Source organism: Fusarium venenatum (genome assembly GCF_020744135.1).
Source record: "Fusarium venenatum strain MPI-CAGE-CH-0201 chromosome Unknown EDB82scaffold_3, whole genome shotgun sequence".
Lineage (NCBI taxonomy): Eukaryota > Fungi > Ascomycota > Sordariomycetes > Hypocreales > Nectriaceae > Fusarium > Fusarium venenatum.
In genome coordinates this window covers 3,740,648-3,768,350 of record NW_027072131.1, presented here as the reverse complement: position 1 = coordinate 3,768,350, position 27,703 = coordinate 3,740,648, and the positions used below count along the sequence as shown (strand labels likewise).

The 27,703-nt window shown below is 48.9% G+C and overlaps 9 protein-coding genes across 9 annotated transcripts; 4 read left to right on the top strand and 5 right to left on the bottom strand.

Moving 5' to 3' along the window:
* Window positions 1-213: 213 nt before the first annotated feature.
* Window positions 214-6,522, bottom strand: EDB82DRAFT_538678 (uncharacterized protein). Its single transcript, XM_025727535.2, has 2 exons — window positions 6,327-6,522; window positions 214-6,255 (listed from the first exon to the last, which is right to left on the bottom strand). The coding sequence occupies exons 1-2, from the start codon at window positions 6,391-6,393 to the stop codon at window positions 476-478; spliced, it is 5,847 nt and encodes a 1,948-aa protein (XP_025581992.2). The 5' UTR covers window positions 6,394-6,522; the 3' UTR covers window positions 214-475.
* A 323-nt stretch (window positions 6,523-6,845) lies between these two features.
* EDB82DRAFT_506641 (uncharacterized protein) lies at window positions 6,846-8,200 on the bottom strand. Its single transcript, XM_025727534.2, has 2 exons — window positions 8,010-8,200; window positions 6,846-7,956 (listed from the first exon to the last, which is right to left on the bottom strand). The coding sequence occupies exons 1-2, from the start codon at window positions 8,051-8,053 to the stop codon at window positions 7,092-7,094; spliced, it is 909 nt and encodes a 302-aa protein (XP_025581991.2). The 5' UTR covers window positions 8,054-8,200; the 3' UTR covers window positions 6,846-7,091.
* Window positions 8,201-8,531: 331 nt separating this feature from the next.
* Window positions 8,532-9,930, top strand: EDB82DRAFT_242749 (uncharacterized protein). The gene is made up of 2 exons (XM_025727532.2): window positions 8,532-8,781; window positions 8,832-9,930. The coding sequence occupies exons 1-2, from the start codon at window positions 8,669-8,671 to the stop codon at window positions 9,742-9,744; spliced, it is 1,026 nt and encodes a 341-aa protein (XP_025581990.2). The 5' UTR covers window positions 8,532-8,668; the 3' UTR covers window positions 9,745-9,930.
* On the top strand, window positions 9,929-10,745 carry EDB82DRAFT_242750 (cyanate lyase C-terminal domain-containing protein). Its single transcript, XM_065607295.1, has 3 exons — window positions 9,929-10,109; window positions 10,162-10,601; window positions 10,654-10,745. The coding sequence occupies exons 1-3, from the start codon at window positions 10,077-10,079 to the stop codon at window positions 10,673-10,675; spliced, it is 495 nt and encodes a 164-aa protein (XP_065463984.1). The 5' UTR covers window positions 9,929-10,076; the 3' UTR covers window positions 10,676-10,745.
* Window positions 10,746-12,187: 1,442 nt separating this feature from the next.
* EDB82DRAFT_506637 (eukaryotic rRNA processing protein EBP2-domain-containing protein) lies at window positions 12,188-13,854 on the top strand. Its single transcript, XM_025727529.2, has 3 exons — window positions 12,188-12,545; window positions 12,599-13,304; window positions 13,360-13,854. Exons 1-3 carry the CDS (start codon window positions 12,306-12,308, stop codon window positions 13,668-13,670), a joined length of 1,257 nt encoding a protein of 418 aa, XP_025581987.1. The 5' UTR covers window positions 12,188-12,305; the 3' UTR covers window positions 13,671-13,854.
* Window positions 13,855-14,186: 332 nt separating this feature from the next.
* EDB82DRAFT_434279 (uncharacterized protein) lies at window positions 14,187-16,732 on the bottom strand (the record flags this gene model as incomplete). Its single annotated transcript, XM_065607737.1, has 3 exons — window positions 14,187-14,309; window positions 14,760-14,769; window positions 14,874-16,732. 3 exons carry the CDS (start codon window positions 16,730-16,732, stop codon window positions 14,187-14,189), a joined length of 1,992 nt encoding a protein of 663 aa, XP_065463983.1.
* Window positions 16,733-19,991: 3,259 nt separating this feature from the next.
* On the bottom strand, window positions 19,992-21,743 carry EDB82DRAFT_242608 (uncharacterized protein). The gene has a single exon (XM_025727526.2). The coding sequence runs from the start codon at window positions 21,417-21,419 to the stop codon at window positions 20,382-20,384; it is 1,038 nt and encodes a 345-aa protein (XP_025581984.2). The 5' UTR covers window positions 21,420-21,743; the 3' UTR covers window positions 19,992-20,381.
* A 655-nt stretch (window positions 21,744-22,398) lies between these two features.
* On the top strand, window positions 22,399-23,674 carry EDB82DRAFT_506618 (cation efflux protein). Its single transcript, XM_065608765.1, has one exon. It carries the CDS (start codon window positions 22,621-22,623, stop codon window positions 23,575-23,577), a length of 957 nt encoding a protein of 318 aa, XP_065463982.1. The 5' UTR covers window positions 22,399-22,620; the 3' UTR covers window positions 23,578-23,674.
* Window positions 23,675-27,025, bottom strand: EDB82DRAFT_506616 (P-loop containing nucleoside triphosphate hydrolase protein). Its single transcript, XM_025727524.2, has 3 exons — window positions 26,554-27,025; window positions 24,470-26,491; window positions 23,675-24,422 (listed from the first exon to the last, which is right to left on the bottom strand). The coding sequence occupies exons 1-3, from the start codon at window positions 26,855-26,857 to the stop codon at window positions 23,992-23,994; spliced, it is 2,757 nt and encodes a 918-aa protein (XP_025581982.2). The 5' UTR covers window positions 26,858-27,025; the 3' UTR covers window positions 23,675-23,991.
* Between the last annotated feature and the right edge of the window lie 678 nt (window positions 27,026-27,703).

The following is a 27,703-nucleotide window of genomic DNA, read 5'->3' as shown; positions in this document are numbered from 1 at the left end:
TTTTATGACAAGGATAACTGTATTGTTTGAAAGGGCTGCATCGTCAGACTGTAGTTGGTCAACGGTACAGTGCCAGTCTACATGTTCATATCCTATTACTCAAACACATCACACTTTCTTCTCTTCGTTATGAGCTTCTGTCGTCGCCACAGCCTTGTATTTCCTAATTCATTCAGAGGAGGATGATAATGATTGGGAGCTGCCGTATTTTACCCCTTGCTTATATTAGATCGCCTCCCGACATAAAGTATGTATGGGGGCTATGTTCTTCAGAGCAACCCAAAAAGCTTGTAACGTGAGTCAGGGACACAATCATGATGTGAGTTATCTCTGGTTAATAGGATAGAAATCTCTAAACCTACAGTTTATAAACTATATTTTGATTAAACGAACTGGTAGCGAGCTCCCGCCTAGTCTGGCAACTCCAGATCGTGCCACACTAATGTCCATCCAGACATCAGAACCCCTGTACGTCCTAATCCATACTCTCATCATAGCCTGTGTGCTTAAACTGTCGCCCCCATTGCCAAGGGACAGCCAGCCACCACCATTCCCCTACCATGAGTCCCAGACCTTCTTCCGAGTACTTGAGTACGCCTGTTTTTACGCCCCAGTCCATGATGAGCTTAGCCTCGAACTCTTCAAGAACTGGTTTCAGGGCATTGCATACACCTTCGATCGTCAAAAGACCTCTGTTCGCATACACAAAGCAGAAAGCACCCAGCACATCCATCCACCGTTCCGCTTCCCGGCGTCCAAAGAAGTCAACCCATTGTGGAAGCACGCTATTTTTGTCTTTGCCTGCGGCTGGAGGTCCTTCGAAGACGCTCTTACGCAGCACATCGATCTGTTCGTCATACTTGTACAAGTCCGTGGGGACCGCTTCAAGATCATGGGAATAGAGTGATTTCTTCAGCTTGCGCATCTCGTACTGGCCAGGCTTAAAACCCAAGGGAATGTGAGGCACGTTGACTGGAACCAGTCTAATCCTTTCACTCGCATTGAGATTTATCAACGCCATTACCGACCCGTCATTGAGTGTGAAAGGGATTCGATAGGCCTCACCACGGCGGAAAGTGGCATCCAGCTGCGTTTTGAAATCAGCAGCGTCCTTGTATTTGGTCCGTTGCGCAAGCTTCGAAAGCACATGTCCAAATTGCTCGTTGAGTCTGAAAGGTCTCCCAGAAAGCGGCGGCCGTTTGCTTTTACAGATGATGCGCTGCTGTGTCAGAGCATCGATGGCCTCCTTCAGTAATAAGTTGATCTTGTCCTGGTCACCACCTGCCAAGGTAGAGAACTTCTGCTTGATCTGCTCAACCGTGTAACGGCTCTCATCTGTGCAGCACAAGGATCGTACCCAAGACCTGGCAATGTCATTTTCAGTGATTTCGATGTGCTCAACACTGGGTCCACTGAGCATCTTTTCGACAACAACAACAGATGGAGTAGCGACGGCCTCAAAGCGAGCGAAAACAGATGTCTGAGGGTTGTAGAATTTCTCTCGGGGGTCTTCTTCATCATGGGGAGTGACGTCCTGAAAGGTAAAGTCATTTTCCAGGGCACCCCTCGTTACTGGAAGATCAATGCCTCTTCGTCGCGGCAGCTCGAGTGTCCAGTCAATCAAACTGTACCAGTCATAGTCCATAGGGTCCTCAAAATCGATTTCCGGCAGCTCGTTCTTAGAATAAGCAATTATGAATCGATCCTGGAAATCCTTGGTAAGCTTCCTGATATATGCACCCTGATCTCTGCGAGCATCAACCCAGAATCGGCGCATGTCTTTGATAGAAAGATCGGGAAAAAGCTTGAGCAAGAGACCCCAATCAATGGATTTGTCGGCTCCGCCCAGCAACACGCGTACGGCAACCAATGCAGCAAGGAGACGCTCTGCCTCCTCCCCACGGATCAAAGGCGTGGGATCGACTTGACTTAGTGGTTGGTCTGTATTATCGGGAAGGGGCATTAAAGGTCGTGTGACGAGGCGCACACGTTTAACTCTCGGTTGCTGTGGCGTTTGTCGAGCGGATGCTCGCAGTCGGCTACCGGAACCTCGAGGTCGACCACCTCGGCCTCTACGGTTAGCTCGAGAGATTCTGTATCCTGGTTTTTGTAAAAACGCGGGGAAACTTGGCCATTCGAAACTGTCGTCTTCCTCTTCCTCTTCCTCATCAGAGGCGTCCACGAGCAAAGCACGGTCCGGAACGTTTTCGGTGAATGACTTCGGCGTAAGCTGCCATTCCGAAGGCCAGGAAATTGTAGGGGTTTCGATAGTTTCGTCGCCGGCCTCACTAGAGAATGAGACAAAAATGTTATAAGGGCCTGCCGCTCCAGGTGGTGCGTGAATGAAAGAATCTGACCATGCACGCTCAAGGTCAGTACAGATATATGCCCGCGCCACAAAAGACTGATACTGGCTGAGTCTGCCGTGACGTTGGAGGCTCTGGCGATTGAGCGAGTGTGCTTTCCGGTCAATCATTTCTATCATTGACGACCAAGCGAACCAGTTGCTATCGGGCATCCATCCCTTCAAGGTGTAGCTGGCACCCTGCATCTCAAAATCCTGAGGGGCAATATACGGCCAAATACCATCATAGCCAGATACTATAATCGGTTTATCAAAAACAATCTCGCCAGATGGATGAGCTGAGAACCCTTGTTGCCAGGCAGTACCGAACCTGTTGCTGAAGTAATGTTTTGATCCCTCAACATCATTTTCATCCAGGAATGTGTTAGGGTCAAGAAACTGAAGGGCCTCAGGAGCGCCTTGGGAGGATTCAAAGTGTTCATAACGCATTGGCTCTCCCATTTCGTTTTGGTATGCCCTCGATTTCGAAGAGCGCCCTTCTGGAAACGTACTCTTGCGTTTTCGGCCTCGTTTTTGGGGCGGTGGGAAATCATCACCGTCGTCGTCATACTCGTCCTGGGCGGCCCGCTTCTGAGCAGCTCGTGCAACATAGACAGGGGCATCGAGCATCTCAACCTCTTCTGGGAGATCTCGACGGCCACGCTTTAGCAAGTCGCTGTCCACTTGAGCATCAAATGGAGGCGGAAGATATGGATCTGGGTGGGCATCTTTGATCTTTAGCACTACCTCATCAGCTTCTGGGGAAAATGGATCAATCCCAGGTCGGACGATGATATGACACTTCTCGGTCACACCCTTTCTGCTGCGAAAAGTGAGCCAATGCTCAGCTGCGCTCTTGTTCTTCAACAATTCTCGGAGACCAGCCTGATATGTGCGGATTTGCGGCGCTACTTCCAAGTAGGATTCTGTCCATCGAAGAGTAATGGCCGTCCATAAGGATTTGCCACCCGGGAAGACACCTTGTTGCTCCTCCAGAATACCTTGAACGATCTGGGATATACGGCTGTTCATGACAGCCTTGGAGAGCGGGGTGGCAACAGTTGTTGGTGTTTTAGCCTTAGTCACAGAGCCGGATTTGCTGGGTGTTTCATTAATCCCAGGATGCAAAGACTTGAGTTGTTCTGGGTGAGAAGTTGTGGCTAGCTGAGGTCCATTTCTTTCAGATTTGGGGCCAGATGTTTTTTGGGAACCTCCAGGCAAATTGAACCGATTCAAAGACCCTAAAATCGGTCGTAGTTGGCTATTTTCGCCTTGAACAAGGGCCCCATTGGTTCCGTGCAAAAGCGAAGATCGCCTCGGCGAGTCGAACATGGTAACTGGAGGTCGATGAAGTTCTGTGTTCGCGTGCACTTTAAAGCTGACTGTTGGTCTTGAGGACCACGTTGGGCGAGCAGCAACAGGGCCGCGCAACGTTGATATTCGTTTCGGTGTTGGTCCATCCTCACGTACAAGGCTGGATTCTTTGTCTTGCTGATTCTTTTCCAGGTGCTTGTCCGAGCCTTTCTCTTGATCATTGTCTTCTTCGTTGAGTAGTTCTGTGTTGTCCTCTGCCGTAGCTTCTTCTTCTACTTCGCCTTGTGGTTTGTCCGCGATGGGTGTTGCGTTAACCTGTTCCTCTACTTCAATTTCGGAAGCAGCTCTCTTCCTCCCACGCCGAGCTGGCGTTACGATAGGCTCTTCAAATGATGGATTGCACGCCGTCCGGGATTTGGTAAGATGATATAGCAGCCCGTTATCATTCTTCCATGCCTTCCCACATTTTTCACATACCCAGGATTTTGAAGGAGTCGGGTTTCCATCGGGTTGCTCTTCGTGTCTCTTTTTTCTCACTTCACCCTTCTTTGGACGGCCGCGCTTCCTCCCACTTACTAGCTGCTCGTTAGAGCAATCCTCTTTCGGCTCACTGCTGATGCTTTCCTGCGTTTGCGACTCCTCATTTTCGGCAGTGGTTTCTGTGACTCCTGTTTCGGGTTTCTTAGCTGAGGACCTTGTCGACCTAGTTCGATTCGGCCGCATCGGGGTTGTTAGAGCTGCCTGTGGTGTTTCTGGGGGTTCTTTGAGGACATCTGGGGATACTTTGAGTGTCACCATGAGTTCGTCGAACTTTTCTGGCTCGGGTGCTGCATTCTGCTGTTTTGTGCCGTCATTTTCTGTTTGAGTAGCTTCAACATGTTTCGCAATCTCTTGACGGGGATTTCCTGGTTCTTTAGCGGTTGTTTCTTGTGCCTGTGTTGGGGCAGCTTCTTGAGACGTAACAGCTTCTTGGGGGACAACAATCTCTTGAGGAACAGAGGCTTCCTGAGGCTTGCTAGCCTCTCCAACAAGGTCAGATTGTGTGGGGATTTCTGACGCCTCTTCACGGCGTTTCCGACATGCCTTTTTCTTTGGAGCAGGCACAGGCTTTTCTTTTTTAGCCTTGGGCTTTTTAGGACGGCCTTTAGTTGTACGGCGGGCCATGCCCATATTGCACAGTTCAGCCAGTGTCGGTGGAGCTTCAGATGACAATACTGTGGGCTGAGCAGGCGGGAAACCATATCTATCAGTAACTGACGACTGATCTGCGGTATCCATCGGTGTCGACAGAGGGTCCGGTAGGTCATTTGGTGCAAAGTACCGATAGGATGCTACTTTTCCAGATCTTGTGTGCTCGCTATAGATCTGAAAGTGAGCTAGATGAGGCGGTTGCAACTCCGGGACAGACAGTGCAGTAGTCATTGAGGAGAGGTGTCGACTGTATGAAGGACCCAGCGTCAAGGCATAGACATCGGGATTCGTAAGCCCAGTATCGCCTAGTTGTTTCGCCATTTCCGCAATTATAACAGGAACCGGTTTGTCCAGAGACCACGGTGGTGCCTTCGATATCTCGGGAACGTTGGAAGCCTGCCCTATGAGCTGTTTGTTTCCGTCAAGACCATCAAGATCTGGGTTTCGAGGGGTCTTGCTTTTTCTCTTGCCTGTTGAGAGGTACAGCGACCAATCTTCGGAATTGAGATCCCTGACATACTTGACACAATCCTTGAACACCTTATCTCCTAGCTTCGCGGCGACGTACTGGATGACACCCCTCTGATTAAGAAAACGGCAGACCTTCGCCAGCACCTTCATCTGCCAGCGCATTCCTAGAACGCCAAGCTTCGACTTCATGTCTTTCATTTGAAGAACTCCCCACTCTTTGACGATAGCCATGATGGTGGTGGCCAATGCGATGTAGTCGATAGACTCGCCAATCCATCGGGTGCGCCATGGAACGGGCTCGAGATCCTCGACGAGTACTTGTCGAGTCAGTGTCATGTCTGGTCGAACTTCGTCTGTGCCTTCACTGTCTTTGGGCAAAGGGGGGGCGAAGAGCTTCAGCCACATCTTGCTTGTTTTAGTTCCGCGAACAAGAGTTGTTCTCTTGACGATGTACCCCTTTTTGAGAAGGGAATCCGTCCTTTTCGGCACAGATCGTTTGTCTTGATCCGTTAGGCGTCCAAGATCACCCTGGAGGATTCCCTGTGTGGTTGTTGAAGCTATGCCCAAAAGTAACATCCACTCGGATTTGGGAACTCGCTTATAATCAACGGCATGGCCAGTGAGGGATTCCCACATCGTATCTTCGGAAGCGCGCACACGAACATTGCTGGTTGATGTCGAGTTTTCTGGCTGCGATCCCGAAGTCTCTGCATCTTGTCCAGGGGCACCACCAGAAGATGAAAGCGCTAAAACTTCATCTAAGGAAAGATGATTGAACTCGCGATCAGCGCCAACAGAAATATCCCGTCTTGCAGCAAGCCAACTCCAGATGATAGCAGCAGTACGGTCTTGTACAGGAGAGTTGCCTTTTGGCAGTGCTTCTGCGTGAGCTGAGGGATGATGAATTGCTTTCAAAACGTCTTGTACGAGACACCCTTAAACCAGTTAGTAGCTTGTTCTCTTACAATAGGAGCTGGTTAACTGCTTCAAACCAAAAAAAGCTTACCTTCTTCTCCATAACATGAGATATGCACCAAAAGGCTCGCGATCAAGCCTTCGAGCTCTGACGCCATTTCTTCAGCGATTCCGTATGGATCATTCTTGAGTGAAAGCGACGCGTTTAAAAAATCTTCACGAAAGTCGTCTGGGGCGAATTGAACCGACGAGCCCCAGCGAAAGTTATGCTAAATATTATTTTTCTCGGTTGCTGTACGAAGCAGGTGAAGTGGGGATGGCGGGGGTAAGCTAAGTGGAGGGAGAAGGAGCCGCATGCACATCAAAAACAAATGATGACATAATCACGTATAACTGAGCATTAAATATGAAGCTTTTGTGCACTATCACTGGGGTTTTGTTACTTGATGGCTCCCTCGCTCTAAAGCTTTGAGTTTCAAAAAGTAGGGCTCAAGAAGCAACCTTATTCTCACACAATTTGGATGGGGTTGTCCTCGAAGTTTGACAGCTTGATTCGTGCTTCGTCAGGAAAGGTAGGGCTCTTAGAGCACAATACAAAAGCAATACCTGCTCAGCAGCCCACTTCTTCTTCGGGGTTTCGTTGCAATACAATTCTTAGAAGTTATGAATTGTTAGTAATGCTCTTCTTCTAATCAACCTCTATCAAACGGCATGCCGGGCCATCGTGGCCTTTATTCGCCATGCAGAGACAAAAGATAAATACCCACACATAAACTGTGACCACTTCATAGTTGGTAGTATGATTCATATGCAATTCTAAATTCCATAAACGTAAACTCGCTCATGCTGGGTATCCTCAATGGCCTGCCCGCAGCAACTTGGCCTGCTCGTGCTCTCGAATCTTCCTGTACGCCTCCAAAACATCCGCCCGGGCCTCTTGCAGCTCTTCTCTCCGCTTCAGACTGCCCGCAGCCTTGGGAATGTCGGCGACATTTGCAGTAGCACCTTTGATCTTGATCTGTTTTGACATGTTCTTGTTAAGCTCGGGTGGTGCTTGTGCCTGGTCGTGCACAGCGATCTTGCCTTCTGCTCTCTTCTTCTTTAACTCTTCCCAAGGATCGTCAAACTTAGCTCCCTTTCGTCGCGCCTTCTTGCCTGTCGCTTCGTTGAGTGTTGCTCGAGCAATTGCTGCAGCGCCTGTAGGATCCTCGTCAAGTTCCTGTCCAATCGCTTCGTCTGCCTCGTCCTCCTTCTGCTCCTGGATCTTTCGCTCCTCCTCTCGCCATTGAGCGTAAAGCTTGTGCATGTTTCTCTCTTTTCGTGTGCGGTAGACTTTGAATCCCTGCTCGTCCTTTCCATCTTTGATTGTCGTCTTTTTAGTGAGGCCCGCAACCGGTAGCGATGCATCTACTCGTTGAGCAAAGGCCCTAAGGTCTTCGCCTGGTCGGATCTTAAGCTCTTCTGATTTCTGTTTTGTCGTCTTTGCGTCTTCGCCATCGTCGAGTCCAGATCTCACTTTCTTGCCCTGTGCGACGGACATGAGTCGTCTAAAGGCTCGTGGAGCGTCGTTCTCTTTGCGCGCCTTCTTACTCTTCTTGACCTTTGCATCTGCAGGAGCGTCCTTGGCTGTTTTTGAATTCTTTCCTGATCCAGGCTTCACTGTCGCATTCTTCTTTCCAACTTGTAGAGATCGTGCTTTTTGAGAAGGAGGGAGGTTGAACCTAAAGAAACAAGTCAGATGTGCATAGAGCAAGAGTGTAGCAAGTCGACTTACTCCGACTCGTCGTCTCCTCTCTTTCTCTTATGCTTGTGAGGCATGATGTATAGTTCAAATACAAGTAGCGAGCGTAGCGCAGCTGTCAATTGAAGGGGAAATAGTAACCCTTGGGCGTCAATATGGATTTTGATGCGATCGTAATATTGCAGACAAACTCGAAGATGGAAACTTTGGGAAGGCTCCAAAAATTCTCTTATCAGGGCTTATCGCAACCATGGCCCCGCTATGTTTTTAAGACGGGCCCTTTCCAGGCCTAGCAGACACTGTAGTTCGATACATCCACCGTACTTCATGCGCTACGGCTTTTGAAGCCACTATATTGAGATATCGAAGATGGGTATTTTCTTCGCATAACACCTTCACTGAGCCTTCGCTTGCCATTGTACCTCGTACATGGTTCTTAGAGACTGGATTCACAATTTCCCTATCATTAAATCCTGCTTATTCTTACATTACACGATGAAACGGTTTCTTAGAAAGGACAAGAGTGTGGGGCTCATTCTTATTCATGGTGTACCAAAATAACTTACTCCGGACTTTCCACTCCACAACTCATTGAACGAAACATGAGCCCAACATCTGATGATACATGAGTCAAATCATTTTCCAAGGCCAACCTAGACTTCATTATTATCACTGGAATTCCCATCCGAATCATGCCCTCTTCAAACGCTGTGCCCCTCCACGGGGTCAGCAAAGAAATAACACGATCAGCGACCAAGACTCGCCCCTATATATTTGCTTTTGGTGTAATAGGAGCAGCCATAAGGTCAGTCGCAACTACTCTCTCTCTTATGGATTTATTCTTATTATAAGCAGCTCCATGATCGCCATGTTTGCTCTTATCATTGCCAGCACATCCTCTATCTGGCCTCATGTGTCAGAATTGCAGACCAACAGTAATAAAGTTAAATCCAGTCCAGGAATCAACTCGATACTTCCTGCGCCATGCCATTCACATAACGACTATTGGAGACTCATGCCTTTCCAATCAGCTGTAGATGCCGGTTGCATCGGTATAGAAGCTGATGTCTGGGCTGTCCAGAGTGAGCTCTATGTCGGCCATGACCTGGGCGGTCTGTCAACTGACCGAACTCTATCATCAATGTATATCCAGCCGCTGATGAAGCTACTACAATCTCAAAATCTAGACACTGATTCTAATCTTCCGCCTCGGGGAATATATGGTCGCAAACATGATCAGACAGTAGTGTTACTGGTAGACTTGAAGTCAAATCCCAACACATCATGGCCGCTTTTGCTCGAAAGACTTGAGCCCCTTCGCCAAAAGGGATGGTTGAGTCATGTCCATGACGGCAAGTTTGTCTCGAGGCCCATCACAGTGGTGGGAACTGGCGAGACCGAGCTGCGTCTGGTGAACGAAGCCACCCCTTTTCGAGACATCTTCCTAGATGCACCGCTTGATCAACTGAATGAGGGTCTTTATAACGACCTGAACTCGTACTACACGAGCATATCATTCGAAAAGTCGATTGGAAAAGTTGGCTCAAAAGGTCTCAAGCCAGAGCAACTAGCAAAGTTGCGGGATCAAATCTCTCAAGCCCATAGCCGAGGTCTCAAAGTGCGGTATTGGGGTATGCCATATTGGCCACTTCATGTGCGAAATCAACTCAGAGAAGTGTTGGTTGACGAGGGCGTGGATGTCCTCAACGCGGACGATCTGTGGGAGGCAAGGGAAATTTTCTCCAAGAGAGGGTATATGATTGAGTGAATTATGCAGTTGTCGTATCAACACCAATCCATGTAGTCGACCCACTACACTAGATATCGCAGCCCAAATATCTATCATTACCTCAAAGAACCGCCAGACATCCATACAAAATAAGCAAATTTCCGAGTCTCCGGTATATCACCGAGTACAATCTTGATCTCACCTAGTGCGACTGCAACCCATTGACACGTCATGGAGCCTGTAACCCCGCAAGCTGATAACAGAATGGGGAGCATCTCCGTCATGACTTGATGTCCTTCAAGCGCGTGAGTGAATGAAACTCCCTCCTTATATCCACAAACCAACATATCATATCCCCATAAACAGTCACAATGGCAAACGAAGGGCGCATCGCTACTCTGGATGTAAGACTGATTAATCATAACTGTATAATGGCATCATGCTCATCCAATACAGTCAACCATCGCTGATAGGCTTCCCGCCTTCTCAAAGACACTCTTTGACGGGAAGGCCGCCAAGGACTTGAGCTTTGAGGCAATTGCAAAGCATTTAGGCCGCAGCGAAGTTGCAGTGGCAGCATTGTTCTACGGACAGGCCACCGCCTCGTCTGAGGATGTCGAGAAACTGTCAGAGATCCTTGACCTTCCCAAGGAGACGTTGGCTGCTCAACTAACAGGCTTTCCTAACCGTGGCCAGGCTGGACCTATGCCCCCAACTGAGCCTCTCATCTACCGCTTATACGAGATCGTTCAGAACTATGGTTATGCTTACAAGGCCATCCTCAATGAGAAGTTTGGAGATGGTATCATGAGTGCCATTTGCTTCTCGACCACAGTGGACAAGGAGGTGGACGAGGCAGGCTCTCCATGGGTCGTTATCACATTGAAGGGCAAATGGCAAGCCACCTACTATCCCTGGCACAAATTCATGACTAACCAACATGTTCAGGCTTCCTTTCAGTCGCTTTTAGGCATTGTTCTTTTGCTGTAATTGGTTGACGGCTCTGAGTTATGATCACGCTGCATGCTGTGTCACGTATATGAATGATTACTCAAAGGGCATTTACACGACGAGATTGCAAATTGGAGCATCGTTGAGGTCACACAAGCCTAATTACATGTAGTTCGAGTAAATCGAACTAGGCAGGTTGTGGCAATGCGCTTGAAGACAATATGAAGCGAGAGAACAATACTAAGCAATTTACAAAGAAATATCAATATCCGATCCAAGCGCTTCGGCGTCCGTGTACCACATGACAGCACAACTCGGTGCATTTCTAATCCCCGAAAGTTTCTAAAGCCTATCTGCATTTAAAATAAGGCAGGCCAAGCAATCTAGAAGCCCTGCAACAAGTTGGTAGCTACACTAGCGGCGGGTATTCTTTTGTCTGACAGCAACACCATCTCGAGAACAATATTAAGCGGTTTTGCACGGATCATGGGCTCTACGGCCAACACAGAAACTCGGTGAGAGGTACGGGTTATACTGGCCAAGATTGAGAGCATCTTGGTTCTGGCAAGTTGGCCAGGCTTGAGTATAAAGATGATGGCTTCTTCCTCTCTAATCTAAATCTCATCAATCACAACAATCACTCACAACACTCTTTCACCATTCTCAACACAGAATACTCTCCGACTTTTCTAAGTCTTTCAACCCCAACTTTCAAAATGCCTTCCACCAAGACCACCTCTTCCCAGAAGCCTGGCTACCCTCTCAGCTGCACTGTCATGGCTAAGCCTACTGCCGCTGACCAGAAGCCCGGTTACCCTCTCAGCTGCACTGTCATGTAAAGCTGTTTTGCTTTCCCGATCACTTCTGGACTTTCTTTTTTGGGAGCGACTTGACAACCAACAACGCACAACCAGCTACCGACAACACAAGGCGAAGCGTTCGCTTTCAAACAACAAATTGGAGGAAGATGGAAATGATATGGCAAGGAGAAGATTCATTGGCTTGTTTACTTTTGTTTTTACCTGGCTCTGAGTGACGGGACGCCGACATGAGGACGCCATTTTACACTAGCTATTCACTCTCATTCCACTTGGTATGAGAGAAGAACGCCCTATTAGGAGATTGGGGACGATTTTATAACTTTCTTGAACACAAGTCTTTGGATTGAAATCGTTTGCGCTCTTGAATGTGAATATGTGAACTATATATCTAGGTTGTAAAGACATCACCTGAGACTATAACAGAACTACTTGTGGCATCTAGACGCTCCTTGGTACTGACAATTTTCAATATGGATTGAATAGAGTAATTCATATTGAAGGAAGTATGGTAAAACTTCATCTATTTGACGGGGTGTTCCTCAAAGTTTGATAGCTCTGGTTAGGACGGCTTCATCAAGAAAGATAGGGCTTATTTAGTCTTCATGAACTCTCATGTTGTGATAGCCCGATTTGGTAATTCCCTAAGAAAGCCAAAGTGGGTACTGAAGGCGCGAAAAAATCTAGCTCCGCTAAAAAAAAGTCAAGGCGGTGAAATTGGTCCCGCGGCAGAATTTGGAGATTTTTCCTATTAGCACCAGTAACATTTGCCCAGCAGCTTGCGCCGACACAAGATCACTACAAAGTCGCATCAACAAAACAGCCGCAAAAATGGTCACAAAAAGCAAGCTAAAGATGGCTCTCGCCGCCGAAAAGGGCATAGATTTCAAGAAGCTTAAGCTCCAGAAGAAACAGAAGGAGGCTACGAAGCGAAACGCCGCCGCTCGTGGAACCGACGACAAGGATTCAGACGAGGAGAAGGAGAAGAGGACAATCCAGATTGAGGCTGATTTTGAGGATGAAGACGACGAGGAAGAGGATGAGGATGATGAGGAGGACGATGAGCCCCAGGTTTGTACTAGTCTCACCATATACTCACAACTTGCACTGACAAATTTCACCAGTACGACCTACAAGGCATCAACGACAGCGACGACTCAGACTCTTCAATCGAGCTTGAGGAGAAGATTATTCGCAAGCCAAAGAGAGATACACTCAAGAAGACCGAGCTTGCACAGTTGGCAGCTGAGAAGGCAGCCGCAGCCGCAGCTGAAGAGGACGACGAGGAGGAGGATCCTGAGGCAGACGATATCCCCATGTCCGACCTTGAGGATCTCGACGAAGATGATAAGGAGGACATTATCCCACACCAGCGCCTCACCATTAACAACACAACCGCCCTCCTCGCCGCCTTGAACCGCATTTCTGTTCCCACAGACAAGTCTGTTCCCTTCGCGGCACACCAGTCCCTCGTTTCCAGCAGCGCCACAGCCGAATCTATCCCCGACGTCCAGGACGATCTCCAGCGCGAGCTCGCCTTCTACACCCAGAGTCTCGAGGCCACCCGCACGGCCCGCAAGCTCCTTCGCCAGGAGGGTGTCCCCTTCTCTCGCCCCAAGGATTACTTCGCCGAGATGATCAAGGAGGATGCTCATATGGAGAAGGTCAAGGCCAAGCTTGTCGAGGAGGCATCCAACAAGAAGGCTGCCCAGGAGGCTCGCAAGATGCGCGACCTCAAGAAGTTCGGAAAGCAGGTTCAAGTCGCCAAGCTCCAGGAGCGACATAAGGAGAAGCGCGAGACTCTCGACAAGATCAAGAACCTCAAGCGAAGTAAGTACTCTTGCAATCAAGCCATATTTATCATGTTGCTAACATCACTTCTCAGAGCGCTCAGAAACCGGCGGTGCTGGTCTCGACACCAAGGAAGCCGACATCTTCGACGTTGGTGTCGAGAAGGAAATGAAGAGCCACAACCCTCGCTCAGGCGCTGGCCGCGGTGCCGGAGCCGGCAACTCCAAGCGAACCAAGAAGAACGAGAAGTACGGCTTCGGTGGCAAGAAGCGCCACGCCAAGTCGGGCGACGCCATGAGCTCCGGCGATCTCAGCGGCTTTGACCCCAAGAAGATGAAGGCCGGCGGCAGAGTATCAAAGCCGCGGCCTGGCAAGGCGAGAAGAAAGTCAATGGGCTCTCGGTAGAGGGGGTGACTAGAGCGGTGTTAATGCCTGTTGTTGACGAGGTTGGCCTGTGTGGTGTATTACTGTTGAAAGAAAAGGCTAGAGATGAAGTACAAGGGCTGGCGTTTCGGGTCCTCTTGCATGTAAATCGAAACAATTTGGTCAATATTTATATTTCCTATCACCAAACTATGTTCTCCATCCAATTTTTTACAAAGCGAATGCGCTTGCTATGCCTGAACGAAAGAAACGCAACAGTGTTGCCGCAGTAGGTTCACGCACATCTAGAGACTATCTTCATTTTTTACATTCACCAAAGGGACTGTTGCTTATTTTGTTGTTTTTTGGTCATTTCGTCTATACCCAAAGGACTAAGTAGCAGATTCTGGTCACAATTGCATATGAGTTCTTGCAGTCCTAACACCTGTTGTGATGATGCCCTTTTCGAGGCCCAATCACCAAGCAAGAGGCCGCAATCTAACTCTGTTGAATATGCACATCAGTATCCACTGATCCAACTTTTGCGGTCGACTGTGCTCAATCTGTCTGTCGCGAAGCTTCTTCGCGGGTCTCCATCGTTGTTCCGCCGTCATCATTCATATCCAGATGTCCATGCACCCGAAGTAGCGACACCCGAGAGCCTCCAGTAGTCAGAGGTATCTATATACATAAGGGAGCATTGTTTTCTGTCTGCTATATGGCCGCTCCTTGTGAAAAACGCCTGCACTCAAAGGAGAGGGGTCTCTGAGCGATTGCCAGTCGCAACAATAAGAAATAATTAAAAGAAAGAAAACCTGCAAGGCTGTGGGAAGTGCGGTAGAGGGTAAAAAAATACAAAAAAGGAAACATTGGAAGTGCAATGACATGTGATATGCACCCAAAAGTCAGTGACCGTTAATGCCCAGCCCGAAGACGCCCATGAAAAGAGAAAGCAAAACCAGTGGTATCGAGAAGAAACGCCATGCGCTCATGACACGCTTTGCTGTGCAATGCATTCGCAACCCTTAAAGAAGAATGTGTATGAATCAAGCATTGATGCCGCAGAATTCGCCGAGAAGATGCTGTTGTGAATTGGTTGTCGTAAAAATCGTTGTCAAGCGACCAGCTTACTGGGTGGCCGCTACGCACCAGTGGCGATGGAAAGCCCATGCACTCTTCTGACACTCCTTGCTACAGTATTTGGTGCGTCGGCATCGGCGGCATTTCGCAAACTGGCGGGTGTACTCTTCCCATTTACCGCATTGGTAGTAGGCACACTGACGAATGCCACCACGAGTGTCATCCTTGCGGCAGAGATTTCTCATGACAACGCCGGCCCAGTACTGCATATCAGTACTGTGATAGCGCACAGTGAACTTCTCGACAAGAGGAAAGAGGTTGAAATCATTGGGAAGCAGATACTCTTCGTCGTCGGCATCTTCATCGTAAACCTCAGGAACATCCTCTTCCTCATCCATGGCAGTGATGTCCTTATCGATGGCAGCAAGCTCTTTACCGATCTTGAGACGTGGGACAAGGTGGCTCTTTTGGAAATAAGAGCGAAGCCCACAGTACTTGGAGACATATGCGAGAAGCTGCAGAGACATGAGCACATCTTCTTCCCGAGGCATAGCGGCAACCATCTGAGGGTTGGGGACGAAGTTACGGTCCAGGAGATATCGAGGGACGGTGGTAGCAGCTAGAGGAGGTTGTGGAGGTGTGGTCATCGCAGGACGGTTGGGCGAGAGTCCAATCGCGGGAACCGGTGTCGGGGCGTTGTTGTTGGTAAGGCTGCCATCCATGGGACTACGGTGGTTGATATTGAAGGTGCTGGCTTCCTGATGGGTTTCAGAGACTGTTGGCGTAGCCAGATCGAGAGTTGTACCACCAAGCATGGTGTCGCCGTCCTCCATAGTAATATCCTGAATACCAACAGCTGATTGCAGGTTGTCGGTACCTGTCATCTCTGTCTCGGGTGACTCGTCTGAGGGCATGCTATCACCGTTAATGTCATCGGCATCGGCAGTCGAGTTCTGGTGGCGGATCGATGGGCGTCGGCGAGATCGACCAGATGGGCCAAGAGCGGATGCTGGGCGAACAGTCGGCGAGCGCATCTGAGGGGGTGGCAGAGGGGTCGTTGGCGATGTCGGTTGAGAAACCAAATCTGTAGAGCCGAATGGGGCCATTGAAGCAAGGCGATCGATATCACGAACAGGTCTCACAAACCCCTCGACAGTATCGGTGTTCGATACTGCAGTTGCAAGGGGCTGCATGGTCTGCCGAGGGGCCGAAGTCGTGGCGTGACGATCTTCAAGTCCTCTCACTCTCAGGGGCTGGTGACGAGTTGAGCCCCATGATGCAGAGCGCTCTGAAGCGGACTGAGGCCATTGGGAACCACCCATAGCAGTATCCAGGGACTGCTGCTGAGGGTGGGTTTGAGGAGCGGCAGTAGATGGTCCTGCGTAGGAGGCTGAAACATCGATGGAGGGCGGTGGACCGTGACGGCGAGATCGCTGTTCGATGGTGTCAACACGAGAGCTAGAGCGATGGCCAAATGCAGAAGCAGCCACAGCTACCGATGATGAGGAAGATGATGCGGAAGCAGTGGCCGATGCTGAATTGGACGAAGAAGGCTTCGGGTTTTGGCGGTACTCATGGCCTCGGTGACGATGGTTATCGTAGTTCTGCTTTTGTTTGGCTTCTTCGGCCTTCTCGCGGCATTTGTCGACAGCCTTGGTATAGTTATCGAGGATTGTAGCGATGACAGGGACCATGTCAGCCTCGACAACACGAGTGCGGACGTTTTCCGTGCCTCGAACACCAATATTGACGACACACTGGAAAGCAAGGTTCCACTTCCACATTCCCATCATGTCCTTACTACGGCCTTGTTTCAGAATGCAGACAAGACGCTCAATACCTCCATCGACGGTGAGAATGTCGCGGATACGAGCAGAAGATGTGGTGAGATAGGCAAGATGGTTGAGCGAGTTGATGAGGGGGAGTGTCGAGGTGCAATCGAGCGCACGGCGATCATATAGGGCGGTAGTAATACCGACAGACGCCTTGTTGACGTTTGGGATACTAAAGTTGACTTCCCTCATGATTGCGGTTGATGGCGATGGCGAAGGATCGAAGAGGCTTTTCGGGGTATGGTATGGGAGGGATTATTCAGGGTCCCAAATTGTCGAGGTGGTGTGGCGACCTGAAGCCTGATTACAGAGAGTCTGGCCAGATTCGCAACGTGATGACACAAAAGGATGCGAAGTCGAATGATGATGAGGACAAACCCCTCGATGGGGGACTGGCCAAGGAAGAGCGAGTCGGGCAGAGTTTTGAGGTTATCGTTACGATTCGTGACGCGGTGGAGCGGATTGATGCAGGATTACTCGTGAGTGCCTTTGGACAGGGGAACGGTTTCCAACGGCCAAGACAAGATTTCGAACGTATACGGACAAAGAGTTTTGTACAGCAACAGTAATGGAAAAAAACAAGAAGGTGAGATGGAGGATATGCTGAAGATGGCTTTGGAGCGGTTGAAGAGGTGACGGGAGGTGAGTTTGAGTTGATGAATGAGATGAGATAGATGGGAGACAAGACAGACGGACGGGAGAAAAGACGGGAGTGAAGTGGAGAGTCGATTGAGGGAGTGAGTGAGGTTAGGTGAAGAGGCTGGGCTGGTTTGGTTTTAGGCGGGTTTTCGAAACCCAGGCATTCGGCCGATGGCAGCCCAGTAGCCCACCTACAGAGCACCCTCTGCACTGTACAGTAGGGGAGACCGAATTAGGCGGGCGCACCAGGGGGAGATGCTCTCTTTGGCGGGTCTTGGGGCCTAGAAGTGGGAGAAATGGGGGAGGTCTGTGGGTGTGAGGTGTGTGGCGGTGGAGGGACCCGACACCTGATGAGCTGCAGCAAGGAACTTGACTGTATTAAGGGTATTGATTGCCAAGGTACTGTGCTGCTTTAAGAGATGATGTTGAGTTGAGATACGAGGCGGTGCTTGATTTCCAGAGTAATCAATCACTCGATATCAAAGTTTGATAAGATACGCTGGACGTTGAAGATGTTTATTATAAAAGCAGGAACAAAAACGTTCGAAAGACAGGAAATAAGATGTCCACTACTAACGTACGTAGGTTCATTGCCTTGCTGTTACAGCGCGTACAGCTAGCTACCTAATACTAAGTGCTATGTAAGCTTGGAGTCGTAGGTCAAATGTCAGGTCCCCCTCCAATTAATAATTGATCCCCCTGTCCAAACCATTTTTCCGTTCTTGTACTGAGTGATTATTATTCGCCTCTTCCACCACAAAGGCCTAGAATCTGCTGCAGGAGGATGGATGGGTAGTGGATCGCATGCGAGATAATATGAATGGATGGCTTAAATAAAACGGAAAGTGATGGCGAAAAAGAAAATAAAAACGCAATCGAAGCTCGGCGACAGCGAGGCTACAATAAAAGCGAAGCTGATGAGTGAGCCTCTGCCTACGTGACTAAACTAAAGTGACTCAAGCTCAAGCAAGCTGAGGAAGCTCGTGCGCTAAAAAATGGTCTAATACATGACAGCTGAAATGAAGGAAATACGCAATGCCTTGGATCCTGCTTAATATCTCAGTAGGCTGGCATTGCCATTTGGTGAGGTTGGGAGCTTTGATTTTGATTACATATGGCCACTGGTGGAATTGTTTCAGGCGTAGCTGGAGATGACAGGGGCATGCATATTCTCCCTTGCACACCATTCCCAATTATTGCTCACTTTTGTCTGTTCTTCCAAGCAATATTAAAATATAACAATACTCGGCTCCGGTTTCTGGGAATGCTCTAGGGCATGGTTCTTTGTTGAGGGGTTCATCATAGCTTTGATCCAGAGTCAGACAGGCCATGGAACAAAGGATTGATGACATGGCAGGCCGCTATTTTGGCTGACACCAAGTCTGGCAATGACTGATATAAGGATCGGTGGACAGCATGAATCCATCCCACTACGCATAATAAATAAATAACCTTGACGGACACCTGTGTGGACAAACAATCGAGCACAGTGATGCGATAGCTCATCTATCCCGTCCAGACCGACAGTATGATATTGTATCACTCTTTGAGACGAACCAAGCTTGTCAAATAAGCTCTTGCATGATGATTGAGTCCCATAGAATAACCAACATGACCATTTCTGATGCAGCGGGTGGCTTGCTTTGTATGCGGGTGAAACACACAACGTTGTAGCATGGCAAAGTGAATAATGGCCAGACAATCTCCGCATCTCTTCTGAGTCAATACTCAAATATCGACATGCTAAATACTAGCTAGTCTAGCATTCCGAGTCATCTCTCTATGGAAAACCATCACGAGACCGCTATCTCATATCATGTCCATGATGACTATGACCTTGTCCACGAGATGAGCTTGCGTCGGGCCGTCAGCCAAGGAAGCTAATTACCTTGAAAGCGGTTGCGCTTGGAGCATTTCGGTTCGGCTTTGAACCCCCACGTACCGCATTTCCATCGATTTGTTAGTAATTGGGGGTTATCATATCGCCATTGGCGGCTATCACAAAGTATACGAGTATTTTTATCGATTTTCCAGAAGTACGGTCTGTTGCAAAATTAAAAGGTATGGACGACTATATTAGCGTTGATAATTCCCAATACACTATCAAGATACTATCTGTCATGAAGGATCATGCTGAGCCAAGAACCGTACAGGCAGAGGGCGTGTTCTCGACTTCCCCAGGCACGACGTATTCGGATGATATACTGCCGATCATCTCATGCAAATCAACGGTTTTCGCCCAAACTGAATCAGGTAATGATTGATACTTTCGGGAAATTTTCCACCATTTCAATCGTAAAAATCGCCGATATCTACCCTACCCTAGACTCTCGAGAAGATCGCATTCTGACAAGGGAAGCACATTATATATCAATATCCCTTAATGCCAGATACTGCTTGATATATCTTACAGCCAATTGATGGAATTTTGTGTCAATTCTCATATCCCTCTTTTTATCTGTCTGCTGACAGAGAACCAAGGCCGCCGCTCATTTGTCTAGGTGGGACAACCAACGAACAATGTCACCCGCCAGAAACTTGGGCTTTTTTCGTCGCAGAGCTAACATTACCGTAGACACAATTGTGATTTTTTCTTACTGCAGACCTGAGCTTTGTTGAGTCGCTTCTATCGAGCCTCCTCGTCATTCCTGCGTTAGAGGTTTGCACAGACCCCGCTGAGACTGCCACGATCCTTATGTCCTAAATATTGATCAGGATCAAGCCCGACATGATTGGCTGTTATGGCGTACGTTGCCGCTGCATCGGCGCTTAACTTCTGCAAGCACCAACAAGACATCCTTTGACAACGAATTGGAAGCGAACAGCAGTCAATGATCGTCGAGGCTGCATTCGATGAACATCTGATTTAGAGGATCTAGCTAGATCAGGACAGAGTTGCATTATAAAATGAAGTTCGTCAATATCCCAACCAAATATAGTGGGCAGCAGAAAAGTTGATCTTTAGGCTACAAAAATAAATAGTCTAAGAAGTATGGTCTAAGTAGCACAAACTGGCCTACCAATTTCGTCTCTCATGCTTATGGCGGCCAGCTTTTCTGGTACCCTGATGCCAATACAGAAGCAGTGTTGAAGAACATGTCAATAAATCCTCGTTAATAATCATTAATAGTATCAAGTCTGGGTAAATGGTGTCAGAACTTAATTCAAGCTCAAAGCTAGAAACATCCAGCCAACGCATTATCTAGTCGCCGCTGATTTTAGCATGCCGGAAGTACTTCATCCCAACCCAAGCTACAACAACCCATACCCATGCCATTACACCCGTGAGAATGATTAACGCAGGGTAGTATCCCACAATTGGCAGAGTATCATCGTCTTCGAACTCTGGCGGCGCATATGGAGTCTTGCCTACGTCCCACGCCCAGCTCCAGAGATCAAGACAAGATCCCATTCCAACGACAAACACAAACCATGTCACGCACAGAACAACCCATCCCCACCATTCCGTGTCTGCGTAGTCCCAGTCTTCATGCGCCGGCAATGTGTTGGACGACAGACCACTGAATGACAATGGGGACTTCGCTCTGTTTGTGAGCCGTCTGCGTTGTGATGATGTCGATTTTACACTGTTGAAGTAAGAGTCTGGTCCTGGTGATATCGACAGACTCTGCCTGATTGTCGATGAGCTACCAGGTATCTGGAGCATATCTTCCTCATCTGTAGACGTATAAGATGCTCCATCTTGATCCGCTAGTGCTGTTGAACGAGCTGTAGTATGCAAGGATGCCACCTTCGTAGGAAGTACAGGTGCCGTGCCGAGTCCTCCAGGCAAAGGCGCAAACCCATCGACATGTGTGCGCCGCGCACCCCCTTGTGCCGCATTTAGATCCAGAGATTCTATCGGCGACGGACTCTGGGTCTGTGCAGCCGTAGGATCGAGCCCATATGCAGCAGCATGTGAAGTGTCGATAACTAGGGACCTGCTTTCTCTGCGCTCGCGTTGCGCTCCTCGACCAAGCAGGGCAGCTTTCCTAAGAGATCCCCGGCGTCTTCGTGTTCGTTGATATTGTATCACGCTCGCAGATGGTCGGGCAGCAGGCCGATGGGTTGTCGCAGGGGCATCGTCGTCGATCGCATTTTCGGTCTGTTCACGTCGCTTTTCTGGTGATGTCCTCAAAAAGGGGAACTTGGATAAGATGCTCGAATTTGAGGAGTTTCGTCGATGGGGTGGAGAGGGTGTAGGTAAATTGTCCTGTTTGTTTTCTAAAGTGCCCTCCATCGCGAAGTTGTAAGTGGGAGCGCCAAGCAAAGTGGTTACTTAGATTCGCTTTTCCGAATGTCGAGGGAAGAACCAAGAAGTTGGGGCCAGCATTCGGTAGGTAGTGGGAGCAAAATCATTCACGGTCACAGCTATGTGCCGCGAACTATTATTATTGATGTAAAGGGAATAGCTGCATGGCTTCCGTAGCCTTCGTATAATCTGAACTGTCGCAAAAGTAGAAGTTGCAAGGACTACTAAAGCCAGATAGAGGACATGAAGCTAATGACGATATCTTTGAGGCGTCGAGAGACGCCAGCCACAAAGAAGGGCCAGGGACTCCATGATCCGCTAGAACAGACATGGATGATGTGGCTTGGGCGCTTGTGTAGCCCCTGCATCCTCCGGAGTACCCCTGAAAAACCCCCCATCGGTCGGTCCGCCTCCACAGTGGACAACCTAATGGTTATCGATCGCGACGTCAACCTACGCATTCCATCTTGTCTTCCGTTTCGTCAAGGCTTGCGCTATCGACGAAACCAGTTTGTGCCCAAAACCTTCAACCTCCATGTTACGGTTTTCGAGTCTCTAAAACAGGGTTCCTGGAATCAATTGATCGGCTTGTCGATCTAACTGAATAAAGAAGCGCGTATCCGAAAGCAGCAGCACATGTCGGACTATCCAGGTGCTTATCCTCCTCAGAAACTCCGCCCGCCAAGTCTGGTTTTCCAGGGCGATAGCGACGACGGTTTTGACATAACGAACTTCGAAAAGTTTGCAGACGGTGGTGTTGATAGGAATAACGACTCTATCGCTATCAATCGCCAAGTCAACCATAACGCCGTCGCTCAGAATTCGGCAGCGAATCTACTGATACCCTCCACGACAACTACGTCCTCTTCCTCTCTATCACTCCCGACAATGAACGCCGAAGACGAGACAGCGGACTCTCCTTCGTCCCCTGGGTTTAAGAACCCTTTCAATTTCCAGACGCAGGTGATCTCTGCAGGCCCTGTCAAGTCGGTGTGTAGCCTTTCTTCACATGTCTCCAACAATACGCTGATATATCTTTTCGCAGAACATTGGACAACGTCGCGGACACAGATACAAACACAGTAGTATCTCGTCTCAACATCAAATCTTCAAAGAACCACCGCAGAGACCCCCACCAGTCCTTCCCGCTTCTCTCCCTATCCCGACCGCTCGCGAGGCATGGAAAAGCATGACAAAGGACCAACGTATTCACTGTTACTGGAGCATGTGCCACCTTACTGTGGCTACTTATATCTTCTTCCGCTCAGAGGGCTCTCTTGCTACTACGGCCCTCTCGCATCTTGTCTTCTTCGATGCCGGTAGTGCTGCTGTCTGTGTCATGGTTGACGTCCTTGGTAATTTTGAGGTTTGGCGACGCAGCAGTATCCGGCACCCCTTTGGTCTCGAGAGAGCCGAGGTCCTTGCTGGATTCGCCATGTCCGTTTTCCTTCTCTTTGGAGGGTTTGACTTGGTGTCACACACACTTAAGCATTTCCTCGAGTCTCTTGGCAACCATGAGGCTCATCATGAACACGGTCATGACAGTCCAGATGGTTCTATTGACCTTGTGTCTGCTGCTGCTATGGTGAGCACCCTAGTCTCGGCATACGGTCTCCGAAACCATGCTCGTATTGCCAAACTTCTGCGTGTCTCGTACCTTGCTGCTTTGCCAAGTGTACTGTCAAACCCCTTCCACTTCCTCACGCTCTCATTCTCCGCTGTTATTGCTCTTCTTCCACTCCTCTCTATCTCACTCTACACGTGGCTCGACCGTCTTATTTGTGCTGTTATCGCCTTTGCCATGTTTGCCCTTGGTATGCGGCTAGCCGTCGCACAGGGCCTTATGCTACTCATGTCCTATGGTGGCAGTGATGGCAACAACGGCGTCAGTGCCGTCCTTCGAGAGATTGAGACTGAACCAAGCGTCGTTGCTATTGATGATGCGCAATTCTGGCAGGTCCACTATGGCCTTTGCATGGCCAACCTCAAGTTAAGCGTCGTCAAGGGCTATGATGAGATGTCCATAAGTAAGCTACGGCAGCGTATCTCGGGCTTAATCCAGAACAGACTGGGTGAAGGATACGGCCACGGTGGAAGTATTAGATGGGAGGTGACGCTACAAATGAGTACAGAGGGCAGTACATAAGGGGCACAACATCACTCCGAAGCAGGATAGTGGAAGCATACATGTTAACCTTCAATTTTGCACATATATAAATACCACTACCGAATAAAGCACTTTTACACATATTCTCTTCCATCATTTGCCCCCCTAGTGGGTAATATAAAGGTTCTCTCAGCTTTAGGATATAAAAATAAATAGCCTAAGAAGACCTGATCTAAGTAGCATAAACTCACATACTAATTTCGTCTCTTATTCAAGCCTCTTCACCGGCTTATCTATCCATAACTAAGAAAGTGGTGATAATCTAATTCCAACAATCAATCATACAACTCCTTCAACTCCCTCCCAGTGAAGAATCATGTGTCTCATTTTAACAAGAGACCTGCTTAGGGCAGGCCCCGCCGACCTTGCTTAGAACAGGTCCCGTTGGCCTGCTTAGAATAGGCCCCAACGACCTTGCTTACGGTCTCGTCTGGCGTTAGCGTTTGTTCGTTCACGGCCGTCGAGCTGCCTCAGGCTCTCCATTTTCTCGAGAACCAGCTCAAGCAATTCCTTGCGGCGAATGACCTCCAGATGCCGACGGATCTTGGGATCTTCCTTAGCGAATTTCTCGATCTCGTCGTCAGATAGGTGCTGGCGACCAAGACGACGATCCAGCTCCCTAGGAAAGCTATAATAAAACTCTGTGAGGAGCTCCACGTTCAGGAAAAGAACAGCAGTGGACGCCATCTTCGTCGCAGCGGCATCAAGGAAAACCTCAGGGCAGTAGTACTTGTTCTTGGGGTCAGCACACTGCTTGGATTTGACTGCAAGCAGGCGCATCTTGATGATATCGGCTCTGTCACGTAGGAAAACAGCCTCACGCCCTGTATATGTTAGCCCCTATAGAGATACATTCGTGCGTTGAACTTACCCTTGCTCAGAAGAGCAGCGCTGAAGCCACCGGCGCCGCTACGGTTATCGCCCTCAACCACGACCTCACCCTTACGGGCCTTATCGACGTAGGTCATGACATCTTTGATTTTTCGTCGTCCGCCGACACTATCCTCGAGGTTTTTCAAGGCTCTCTCGCAGTCCTGGAGCTCCTTCTTAAGCACAGCACCCACGTGATCACGTCCCTTAGTCCACTCCTGGTTCTCGAGTTCGATCTCGAATTTATAGGGTTTGATGCAGTTTTCCACTTGGTCGCTGGTGCTGTAAAACTTATCGCTAAGAATGCTCGAGGCGGCTTCCAAGATAGCCTGACGGGTGGTAGGGTTGCTGGAGAAGCTGGAATTGCTGATGAGGGAGTCGATATGAGCCTGTATAGAAGAGGCAACCGCAGTGGTGGCCAAACGCCCAACACCGAGCTTCGTAAGCGCGGATGTAGAAGCATCCAACTGTCGGTGCCAGTAAAGAGAATCGGCAGGAGCTTTCGGTAGATCTGCTAGATTGTCCAAGTCGGGATTCACTGGCGAGAGATCTTCGATGGGCTTGTTCCAATACCTGGCCGCGAGCAAGTCAAGGACCTTCTGGTCCAGTTCCTGCTTCAGAAGCTCGTGCATCTGAGGACGTCCAAACTCCTCGGCAAACTGCTTGAAAGAGTGCTTGAAGGAATCCAAACTCTCTGCAAGATAAGATTCGGCCGAAAGCGGGCGGTCGTTATATTGAACCTTAAACTCGTATGTGGCCTCCTCAAGCTCTTGTCGAATAGCATCACTGGTGCTTTGTAGGCTTCCAGACATTGTCTGTTCTAAGACATGCATAAGCTTCTTGCGGAGCGTCTTGGTTCCAACATTGACTTCAGCTCCAGGACCGAATTCCCTGGGGTGGGCGTCAAAGAAGGTCTTCTCTTGTTTGTTAATTTGGGCAAGCCGATTGGTGTTGCCCATCTTGAATAGTCCTTGGTTTTGAGGCGCCTTGGAAATCACGCCCACATACCCCAGCCTCAAGGGGTACTGTTGATCATTCAAGATGTTTGCCCCACGGACAGGATCGACCAAGTCCATCTTAGTAACCACACCGATTGTTCGCTCACCCCTAGGGTCAACCCTGCGAGACGCGCGGAGAGCAGTCGAGTTTGCTAAATCCACATCGGCAGCAGAGATGGCAAGGATGACATTAGGAGGCTGAATGTACTTATCACAAAGCTCGGAAATTTTCTGCTTTAATTCCAGGGGTTGGTTTTGTCCTACAACTTGGATGTATCCGGGAAGATCGATAAGTGACAGGTCGGGCACGTTCGGGGAGTAGACGGTTAGATGAATTGGGTCGTCAGAGACACACTGGCTATCGGGGACGGCAAGGTTGAGTTCGGTTAGAGTCCGCTGAATTGATGAAAAGTCGGTGATATGTCTCAGTCCTAGGTCGGGAAACTCGCCATACTCCTCCTTAGCAGATGGCGTGTTGACGAGAGTCAGCTCAATTGGCCTCCTTGTAACCATGTTGGAACCCTTTGGGAGAAATTCGTGACCAACAATGGCCTCCAAGACGGAGCTCTTTCCCGAAGACTGGGATCCTATAACCACAATGGAGGGAAGAGTCAAGGTGCTGGACTGTCCAACCTTTTGGAGAATAGTTCGAATCTCGATCATCTTCTTGGTTAGAAGCATCATCTGGTCGTCCTTAGCCACCTGTTCGACATTTCGAGGATCCTCATCGTCCGACTGGTCGTAGCCATAAGCAGCAGCTGTAGCACCCACAGCAGCTGCGGCACCAACCTTGCTCTGCTTCGGCTCGCCACCGCCTGAACCGCCTGAACCACCAGTACCAACATCTTCTTGAAGTTTTAGGATTTGTTTGACCCAATCGGGTAGTTCGGCTTTCTCTTTCGTAGATTCCCATCCTCGATTTACTTGATCAGCTATGTCCTTGGCACCGCCAAATAAGCTCGAAGCTGCGCTCGAAACGGTATCTGTGGTTGTGTTGAATAGATTCACTGCGAATGTGCCGGCCTCTATTAAAATTAGCCATTGTTTGATATGGGTGTGTGTGTGTGGGATTGAAGTTGTGACATACGAGCTGCTTGGTATTGAACCCAGGCAAAAGCACCGATGGCCACACCGCCAAACATTGCCGGCACCCTCAGAAACTTGACCATAAGTTTAGGCAAGAATCTAGCAAAGGAGGCATTCCTTGTAGTGACAGCATTGTGAAAAGCATTGTTTCCGCCTTGCCACATTCGTTTTCGTGTCGCTCGAATTGCAGCATCAGCTTGGAGGAGGCCACCCGTAGATTGACGATGTAGATGCAAGTGTCTGACGGGAAGGACCGTAGTCCTGCGTGGAAGAGGCCGCAACCCAGCGGCGAGTAGTCCACTCATGCTGGCCTTATGTCTGTAATGTAAGCTTAAGGTCCCGATGATAAGGGCCGACGGCTCGCCCAAGTTGATGGTAGTAGCATTGGATGTAGGTTACGAATATTGAGCCGCTTTTTAGGTCCTGAACAAGACACAAGGCGGGGCGTGTGACACTAAGCCTGATTAGGTCACTTACAACTTTGACATATCTTCAGCAATGAACCTCTTGAGGTAAGACTAGAGGAATTTACCTAAAACATAGTCTAAGGTAAGTACTCTAAGATTCCATAAGACATTACCCTAAATTATAACCAGAAACCCGTCAAATGGATCTGCTCACAATAACACAATGCTAAGGCTTCCGTCGGAGACCTCCATAGCCCACCCAGATCGCAGGCCCGATTGGTCAAATATCGTAAGATCCCCCACGAAGGCCTCTTTCAATGGGTAACTAGAATAGACTCTTCATAAGAATGAGAGAGGCATGTTTCAGTTTCATGCACAGCTGATGTCTTCTTAAAAACAGCATATATTCTAGTCAGGCTGGGATCCTGGCTTCCATGAGTTCTTGATATGATTTCTGCCGTTCAAGTGGATTATGAAGTCGACACAAAGTGAGCTACATTCCTGTAGTAACAGGAAGACGGAGTGTGACTTGAATGTAAAACTGTATAAGTCTTTTCATCCAACTGTGTCTACGGGTCTTGATGTGTTGGCTTCCATGATGACCCACCTGCCGCCAATCATCGAATTGCAACAACCCTGACTGGTGGATAGCAGAAAAGTTAGCCTCGTAAGTCTTACGGTATAAAAAATAAGTATTCTAAGACCTACGATCTAAGGAGCATAAAGTGACCTACTAATTTCGTC